Here is a 9702-nt window from a genome sequence, read left to right as displayed (position 1 = left end):
GTGTGTGTGTGCGTGTGTGTGTGTGTGTGTGTGTGTGTGTGTGAAGACTCTCAGTCAGGACAAGGCTCCCTCAGTGTGTTGAAGTGCTCTACATCTGTGAGCAAGTACGAGGCAGTGACGGCCCACCCAGATGGCGGTGCGAGTGATGCCAGTTGTCCTTGCTCAACCACTGACAACTGCTCTCCCCCTGACGACTGTTACTCTCCCCAGCTCTAAATGTTTACCTTCTCCCTTTCACGTCAGAACAGTAAATGTCAACAGAGCAGACCTGTATGATCATCCAAATTAGAACTCTTTCCTCTAACAAAAAGCATCATACCGTCCAGTCTTGGCTTTGCTTTAAACCTTGACCTCTTTGTTTTCATGCATAAAGGGAGCCATAGACTTTTTTTCCATAACCACACTAGACTCAGTTTGGTCCTCAGATTTCGGTGCACACCCAGGAGCCGATGTCACAGTTTGAAATGAGTCTCAAAGGTTTTGAGAATGAGAACTATTCGACTTGAAGCCAGTGTGGTTGTGTTAAGCTCCTCTGCCAAACTAACACAATGAATATGTGACAAGCTTTTAAAAAAACAACCTTATATAAGTTTCTGCCTACAGCTCTTGGCCAGGAAGCTGTAAAAATGTAGTGACACGTTATCAAATAAAATTCTGACATTCTTTCAACTTTTTAGACACTTTTAATAAAGGCAGTATGTTCATAACTAAAAGTAATGGTTTTTAGAGTTAAATTATTATTATTAATAATTATTATTATTTCACACAAATATATCAAGAAAAAATATCTGAAATTAGGACATTTTGACATTATAAACTGCCTGGGCGGATGTCAAAAAGCTCAAATAGCATGCATGCATATTGCTCTTTAAAAATGCTGAAGACCCCTCTTATTATGTAGGTTTGTATCAAACATTGTCCTCATTCAGCACACATGAATAATTCATAGCTTCAGCCCACAGTGATCCACTCATGTTTACTGCCATACATACAAGTTATTGTGTACTTTCACCAACATATTCTTCAGTTGAGTGAACAACAAATATCACTGTGACATCACTGCATGCTGAAACTGATTCCAAACGGACATTTTATAATAACTGTCTATAATATTAACAAAGATTATTACATTATATTGTGCAATGTACAGCAGAATATGAACTTTAATGTTTGTTAATGACTTATCAAGGATAATTATTATATAATGTTACATTATTTAATTTGCTGTTTTGAACTTTTAGTAAGTTTCAGCTTTCAACTTTCAGGAAAACATCACTGCTCTAAAATATACTATAGATTTTGTGAGGATCTATTCTTTCCTCAGTGTCTATATTTTTGGAGGCCAGTGGGCAGTGATTCCTACAGTAGGCCAGGCATGGAGTTTCACATCCAGCTGGGAAGACGTTCAGCAGAAAGGCCTGTCATTCCATATGCTGGTGAGAACTGAGACAATTAGAAAGCCAACGGTTAGACTCTGGCTCTCTAGAGAAATGGCTATTTATGGCACCTTGTGTAATATCTATGCCCGTAGGTCAACATTTTCCCTTGTACTTGACTCATAAACAGAGTTGGAAGAGATCAACAGTCAGGCCTAAAATGGAAAGTCCTTTTGAATTAAATAGCCACTTTTACACTGACACAAGTGATCAAAATAAAAACCCCACCCAGTCTCCATTCAAACAAGAACATAATGTCTTGGCCTAATTTCTGTCATGCTTGTTCTTCAGGAAAAACTGAAACTAACCCGATGAATTCAGCAATTTACCTGTGCTAAACTCTTTCTGTGTTTCATCACAAGAAGAAATTATTATATAAAAGTGTATTTTTTATATATTTTCAATAAATTTCACAGTATTAGATTTTCAGGCTTCTGTTGTTTCAACAGATGTTATAAATATTTTCATATTAATGATATGGATTATGATTACAGTATGGAGCTGATTACAGTATGTGATGCAAATGTTTTAGTTTACAAATTATCTTTTTTTTAAATTAAATTATAATATGCACCGTAAACATAATTTGTGTGGTCATTTCATTTGGAAATTGCAGTGAAATGTATTAGTACGATTTTGGAGTGCAAAAGTGTACAGTAGGTAGAAGTGCTTTCTTCCAATGAGCCTAGGTTGGATCTTATTGAAATTTCGCTTACTGAAATTTCACTTGAATGAACAGATATCGCACATACACAAGTACTACAGGGGATACAAGCTGGTAGGAAAATTTCCCATATTGTACTTTGTAAATTTAAAAAATAGTCAATCAATCAAACAATCAATAATTTATTTATAAAGCGCCTTAAAAACCATGAAAGTATACCAAAGTGCTGTATTTATATGTAGTTATATGGTCTCTTTTCTTAGTATTTGTCAGCAGTCTGGCCGCAGCATTTTGAACCAACTGTAACCTCGACAGGGACAACTGACAAACCCCTGCATAATGCATTACAATAATCCAAGCGTGAAATATAAAAACATGTATAACTTTTTCAAGATCATTCTTTGATAAAACTGACTTAAATTTTGCAATCCTCCTCAATTGAAATAAACTATTTTTTACTACTGTGTTTATTTGACGATTTAATTTGAGCTCAGAATAAAAAATTATGCCTATGTTAGTAGCATGACTTTTCCCCAAAAAGCACAATTTCAGTCTTTTTATCATTTGACATTAAAAAAGTCTGCTTAAGACTTCAAGGCAAATCAACAAGGAATTTTCAGCTGCATTATTTCCTGCTTTAAAAGGCAGGGATAACTGCGTGTCATCAGCATAACCATGATACGAAATGCCAAATGTATTAAATATAGAGCCCAGTGGAATCATGTATAGAGAAAAAAGCAACGGCCCTAAAATAGAGCCCTGAGGTAACCCATAACTTACAGAAGAACAATTATTCCCAATCTTTACAGTGAAAGTTCTATCCTCCAGGTAAGAATGGAACCAACGTAAAGCCACCATACTTACCCCAACACACCGCTCAAGATGCTCTAACAAAATGGTATGATCCAGTGTGTCAAAGGCAGCGCTCAGGTCTAACAAGACAAGACTGACACAATTTCCATTGTCAACTTCCAATAAAATATCATTTAATACCCTAATAAGTTCTGAACCCTGACTGAAACTTAACCATTATGTCAATATGCTAAAAAAGAAGAGAGCTGACAAAACACAGCCTTTTCTAGGATTTTTACAATAAAAGGAAGTTTAGAAATTGGACTGTATAGTGTACTATAAAGTACTGCAGAACGTATATATTTTCTGTAAAATAGTTCTGATGATGTACTGTGAGCTGATTGGTCTGTATGAAATGCTTGTTCATCACTGTCTTCAGCAAGGCGTCCCCCTCTCTCTCTTCCCCCTTGAAAGGGGGTTGGTACACAAACCGACCAACGGAGCTACTAAACCACAGTTTTTCTTCTCTCAATCTCAAGTCAAATGCAGCAGCCCGAACTTAAAAAGCAGATAGTTTCCACTTCACAACGTTATATTTAAGATAAATAATATTGCAACAAGGTTCCTCTGAGGATCTCTTGTCCCTCCTTTTGGGGTCTCTCATTTACTGTCAATCAAACAGTCCCTAAAGCCCCTAAGAAAACATCTGCCATTGTCTTGTTGACACCACACAATGGGAGGCAGTGGAAATGCATTTCTCAGATATCCTGTTAAACGTAGTAGTGATTATTGGGGGTTACACTCTCCACTCTCACCAAATCCCTTGTGGGATTCTGCAAAAAAAAAAAAATTATGATATTTTTAATGAAAGAAAGAAAGAAAACCATTATTTAGGTCAGAGAGGGGGGGGGGGGGGAAAAGAGTTCAGTGGATGTCAAGGGAAAAAAGTATGATGTGATCCCTTTAAGCCATACAAAGATGGATTGAATGTAGAGGCAATGGTGAATATAAGATATGAGAAAAAAGCTAGGCTGAGTCTCTGTGACATGCATAACAGACTAGACTAACAAAAAATACACATAAACTGAGGTTTGGAGAGGAAATACCTCACAGATTTCAGAATTCCTGTTGGGTAGCTCTTAATTCATCGAAATTAGCACATGTTATATGTATATGTTATAGTGTATATGGTATGACTGATGGGATCATTACATGTAAATATTTTCAGATATGCTTTGTTCTGAGCACTTGTACATTCAGAATGACAGTCTTGAGGTTTATAATCTGAGGTTTCATCAAAGACTGCATAACCTAATCCTTTTGCCTCGTTTACTGCAAGGGTGACAGATGACGACACTGATTTCCTTAGGCGAAAGAAGGATTTTGCTTATCCTTATGGAAATGGATTAGATTAAGTAGAAACATTTTTGACGTCTTGGTTTATTTATGTAATGTTGGGATAAGGCCAGCTTATTCAGATTTCAGATCAGTTTCTTTGAAGGTGACACTTTTTTTTATGGGTTGGCAAAAAAATCAACAAAACTAGTTATTTTACCGAAAAAATGTTTTCATTTACCCCAAAAAAATCAAAGCTGAATACAAAGTTTATTTAATAATCAATTAATTGATCAAATGTATTAAATAATAAGCACTCAAATATTCGATTGTGAAAATGTTGGTGCTTCACTACAAAACCCTGTTTAAATTTCAGCGTCAATGAAAAATTGTGTTTCTCTGTAAAAATCGTTTGGACTATTTGGAAGATTTGGGAGTTTCCAGATCACTAAAGTGTTATTGTGCCAGAAATATTACATAACCTAACATGCTTTTAATGTTTCTTACAATGGCTATACCTTAGACTACCTCAGCAGCTCTTGTAACCAATTTTTTTTAAAAACTGACTTAAAGAGAGATTTTACTGAGAGGATATACAATGTAATATAATGACAGTGGGTGATGAGAAAAATGCTTAGTAAAGTCTTTTGTTTTTCTTCAGTTTTACAAACTGTGGTTTTGAGTAAATGATTCTCATTGAGTAGTACAAAATTCATAAGCACAGAATTATTTCCTGTGGTTCTGCTGGTTTGCAAGCCATGGAAGCACAGTCTCTCACAAACTATGATTGTGACTGAAGATGACAATCTTTTGACAATCCTTTTTTTTGGGAAACACATAGCTCAGATTTTCTGTTCACTTGTAATCCTTGTGTCAGTACTTTTGTGACAGCCTTATAAAGTGAAGTGACATGTGGCCAAGTATGGTGACCCACACACAGCAGTGAACACACACCCGGAGCAGTGGGCAGCCATTTTTTTGTTGCGGGGAGCAGTTGGGGGTTCGGTGTCTTGTTCAAGGGCACCTCAGTCGTGGTATTGAAGGTGGGAGAGAGCGCTGTACATTCCCAAAGCAAATGCATTTGTTAATTTGGTAGTGAGGGCACTGTGTTTTTAGTCTCTCCTGTTTATTGAAGTTTTAAATGTCAGATGGAATGATTTTTTGATGGGCTGGAAATATTCAATATGACACATGATGGTGTGTCATGCAGGGCTGTATCCCACAGTGGGGGATTCTATTTTTGTGTGTGCGACTGACTCAGCAGACACACAGTGCTCTCAGACAGTTGAAGCCTGGCGGGAACCTTTTTTCCCTTCTTTTGGCTCCGTGGTTCCCATGGGGCTAATGTTTCTGAGACAGTCAAGGCCTTCATATGACCAACAGGATCTTCAAAACATTATGAGAGCTCAGGTTACCCAGTGCCAACAAGAGCTGATTTTGGACCAGTTTCTCAGTCTGAACATGATGAATATGTTGCACTCATGACCAGTGTGTGTTTTTTCCTGTGTTGCTGAGCTGTCTTCAAAAACAAAGTTATTCGATTTAATATTCATCTGTACAAATGTATAGTCCTTAACAGAACATAAAATCTGTCTTCCAGATTGTTCAGCTTTTTGTCAGTATTCATTTTTCTCCTTGTCATTAATTGTTCTTTATGTGCTGTATTTCTAGACATTGACATGAAGAAAGACATAGAGGTGCTGATAGCAGAGGAACGTGCTGAGATCATCTCTAAATATAATAAGGTAAATTGTGCCATTTACCCTCACACTTTGTGCAGATGTTCACTGAAATAGTACAGATTCTGTGATAGTTACTGTAACTTATTCAAGTTTGCCTATTTCCTTTAATGTATACCTTCAGGTAATGAGTTACTAAAAAATGACTTTGTGCTAGAAATGATATGTATGCTATAAATGTTTTAAGAAATGAATACTTAAATTCAGCAAATATGTATTAAATTGATCAAAAGTCAAAATAAATGATGTTCTTTTTAACTTTACATTCATCAAAGAATGTGTCATGCTTTCCTAAATAAATAAATGTTTCAAATCAGCATATTAGAAAATTCAGCTTTTCCATCACAGGAATAAATTACATTTTAAATTATTAGTTATTTTAAATTGTAATAATATTTCACAATATTACTGTTTTACTGAATTTTGGTTGAATAAATGCAGCTTTGGTGAGCATAAAAGAAAAAAAAAAACTTACCAACACCAACCTTTTGAATTGTAGTGTACATAATGTTGATCATTAGCCTATTTTCATCATTAGCAGGGGAAATGTATTATTGTCCTGTATGTTGCTGTATTACAGTTTGACATTTCATTAATTCATTAATGTGGATGTTGTTTATTTTACATTGGGTCTACATCTGGAGGTTGTTCAAATATGCTGTGGCCTTTGTGGTTGTTGAGTTAGGTCAGTTTTATTTGTATGGGCTTTTTCGCAATACATATTGTGGCAAGTAAAAACTCCCTAAAATGTGTAAAAACTCTTAAAGGCAGTTTTATGTGCTAGGGCAGCGGACAGAGGATTTTTGAACCAACAAAGTGTTTGTGAAATATATGGCCACCATGGTGATCAATTTGAACATGACATCATGACATTCTCTTACAGTCTCATTTGAAATTGGGGAATACTGGGACTGTAATCCTCAACTGTCTGTCACGGATCACTGCTTTCTTTCCACTCTTCTCTCCACCATGGGGTTGAGAAGAGGGCAGGAGAGCAGCAGCCATCCCCCCTCAGGGAATCAATCCACACCGATTGGAAAAGCTTTTAAACTTCAGCTGTACTGACAGGGTGCAAATTATGTTAAATGAGTGCTGAACATTAAAATGTTCTCTGCTCATAAGTCAGAATTACAGCTATATGTCATTGGATGTATAACAGGGGTTGGGACACATTTGTTTGCATTTTGTAATTTCACTAGAATGGTTAGCAGGCCACAGAAAAGTGAAAGGGTAATGTGGAGAGCTGTGTGCCAGAGAGAATATTGCTGCTGAAACTTTCCATAACTGCATCAATCACTCAGCAACACATTGAAAATGAGTTTCAGCAGAGAACTTCCATTTATAACACACAGACAAAATTAAAGCTTCTGCTCGACAATTGGAAATCCTTCCAGTATTAGAGCAGATGCATTACTGGAGTGGGATATGGACAAAATCTGTCATGGCAAAAAATGATGGGGACGTTGATCCTGGTCACCGAAGTATACATTGATAATGTGGATATTCAGACATCCACATGTCAAGACATTTCATTTGCTTCCATTGAACAAAAATTTGTTGGTTTCATATATTTATTTGTTTAATTCAACTTCTTTTTTTTAGTTTATAAAAACCTGTAACTTTTTTTGTTTTTTTGTGTGGAAAATCTGTCAACCTGTCGAATAAATGCATTTTCTGCTTCCATAATCACTAGAAAATGTGCCAATAAAGAATTTAATATTATTAAGATGATAACATACCATATATTATTATATTACCATTAGACTCATGAAAATCAAATCTGATTCAGAACTGCTGCATTTAAAGTTGCTTAAAATTTGCCTGGAACTGGATGATTAGTTGCACCTTTGATAAACACTACATGATTTCTGTTCAGACGAGTCAATTAAGTATTCACTTGTGTATATTTCAGGGTAGAGACGCAGGAGTTCAGATCGATCCTTGGGAGGATGCAGACTACAGCATATACAGAGTCACAGATCGCTTTGGATTTCTTCAGTAAGTCCTGGGTAAAACCCAACACTCATTTAGCATGTTGGCAGGTGAAGGATGCATTTGTTCATTTGTTTTAAAAGCCCTGTAAAACTATTTTTATTTTGTCTGAACTGTCACTCATAATGACAGTGTCTTTCTTTCATTATATTTTTTTAATCAACATGGATTGTCTGTCAACACATTTAATCATATGGAGCAATCTGATTTTAGGCGTGCGCTATGGCACTATTGGAACTGAATTAGTGTTCAGTGTCAAGGTTAGGTACAGTAAATTTGGGCACAGATGTACACTACTATCCAAAAGTTTCAGGTGTGAAAGAAAGAAAGAAAGAAAGAAAGGCAACTTTTCAAAATTGATAACAAGAAATGTTTCTTCATAGTAGAATGATTTCTTAAGGATCATGTAAAACTGATGACTAGAGTAATGGCTGCTGAAAATTCACTTTTGCTATCATAGGAATAAATTACATTTGATCTATATTCATATAGAAAATAGTAATTGTAAATTGCAATGGTATTTTACAATATTTCATTTTCTTCCTGTATTTTGGATCAAGCAAGTGCAGCCTTGGAGAGTGTAAGAGACCAAATCTTTGAATGGTAGTGTACATTGTTATTTTAATTATGTCTGAATCAAACAACCTTGGCACAAATTAAAGAGCAATTGCATATTGCTTTTATTTACTTATTTATTTATTTGTTAATTAATTAATTATAACGTCTCGTTAAGTATTGTAACCCTCGTTCCCTGAAGGAGGGAATGGAGACGTCATGTCGGTGACCGATAAATTGGGAATCTCGCTAGATAGACCAATCTACTTTGAGCATAAACTAAACAAGCCAATGCACATTGGCATGTGATGATTGCATCCAGCTGCCGCTGATTGCAGCACGAGTATAAATAGGCAGCAGGTACAATGCATACTCAAGAACTTGGAACAGGTACAGTGCGGAGGCCCCATCCTTCCCGATGGAGGTTTCGGAAGCACTTACACATATGGAAAATCGTTTAGGTGCATATGGAAGAATTAGATGTGATTGCAATCCTCTTGGGAAATGGCATGCAAGTCTGCCGGGGAAACACGGGCTCTGAATTACAGAGCCTGTATTAGAATATGTGAGGATCCTGTTTGTGGACTTTAGTTCAGCTTTCAACACCATCATTCCAACAGCCCTTCAGATCAAACTAACCCAGCTCTCTGTCCCTAGCTCTATCTGTCAGTGGATCTCCAGCTTTCTGACAGATAGGCAACAGCTAGTGAGACTGGGGAAATTCATGTCAAACAGCCGCTCCACCAACACTGGTGCCCCTCAGGGATGTGTTCTCTCCCCACTGCTCTTCTCCCTGTACACCAACGACTGCACCTCTAAAGCCCCTCTGTCAAGCTCCTGAAGTTTGCAGACGACACTACAGTCATCGGTCTCATCCAGGACGGTGACAAGTCTGCTTACAAACAAGAGGTTGAGCAGCTGGCTGTCTGGTGCAGTCTTAACAACCTGGAGCTGAACACGCTCAAAACAGTGGAGATGATCATGGACTTCAGGAGAAAGCCCCCTGCACTCTCCCCACTCACCATCATAGACAGCACTGTGGCTGCAGTGGAGTCATTCAGATTCCTGGGAACCACCACTCCCAGGACCTGAAGTGGGACACTCACATCGACTCCATTGTTAAAAAGGCCCAACAAAGGTTGTACTTTCTTCGCCAGCTGAGGAAGTTTAACCTGCCACAGGAGCTGGT

At 37.1% G+C, this 9702-nt stretch overlaps 1 protein-coding gene across 1 annotated transcript in view; it reads left to right on the top strand.

Moving 5' to 3' along the window:
• LOC107562514 (USP6 N-terminal-like protein) overlaps positions 1–9702 on the top strand; it is a 34184-nt gene that overhangs the window by 6211 nt on the left and 18271 nt on the right. The window contains exons 2-3 of the mRNA XM_016247140.1: positions 5899–5972; positions 7879–7964. Coding sequence (XP_016102626.1) covers positions 5907–5972; positions 7879–7964 — 152 coding nt within the window. The 5' untranslated portion in view covers positions 5899–5906. The remainder of the gene's footprint in view (positions 1–5898; positions 5973–7878; positions 7965–9702) is intronic.

Source organism: Sinocyclocheilus grahami, unplaced genomic scaffold (genome assembly GCF_001515645.1).
Source record: "Sinocyclocheilus grahami isolate Dianchi unplaced genomic scaffold, SAMN03320097.WGS_v1.1 scaffold826.1, whole genome shotgun sequence".
NCBI lineage: Eukaryota > Metazoa > Chordata > Actinopteri > Cypriniformes > Cyprinidae > Sinocyclocheilus > Sinocyclocheilus grahami.
This window is presented reverse-complemented; position numbering and strand designations above follow the sequence as displayed.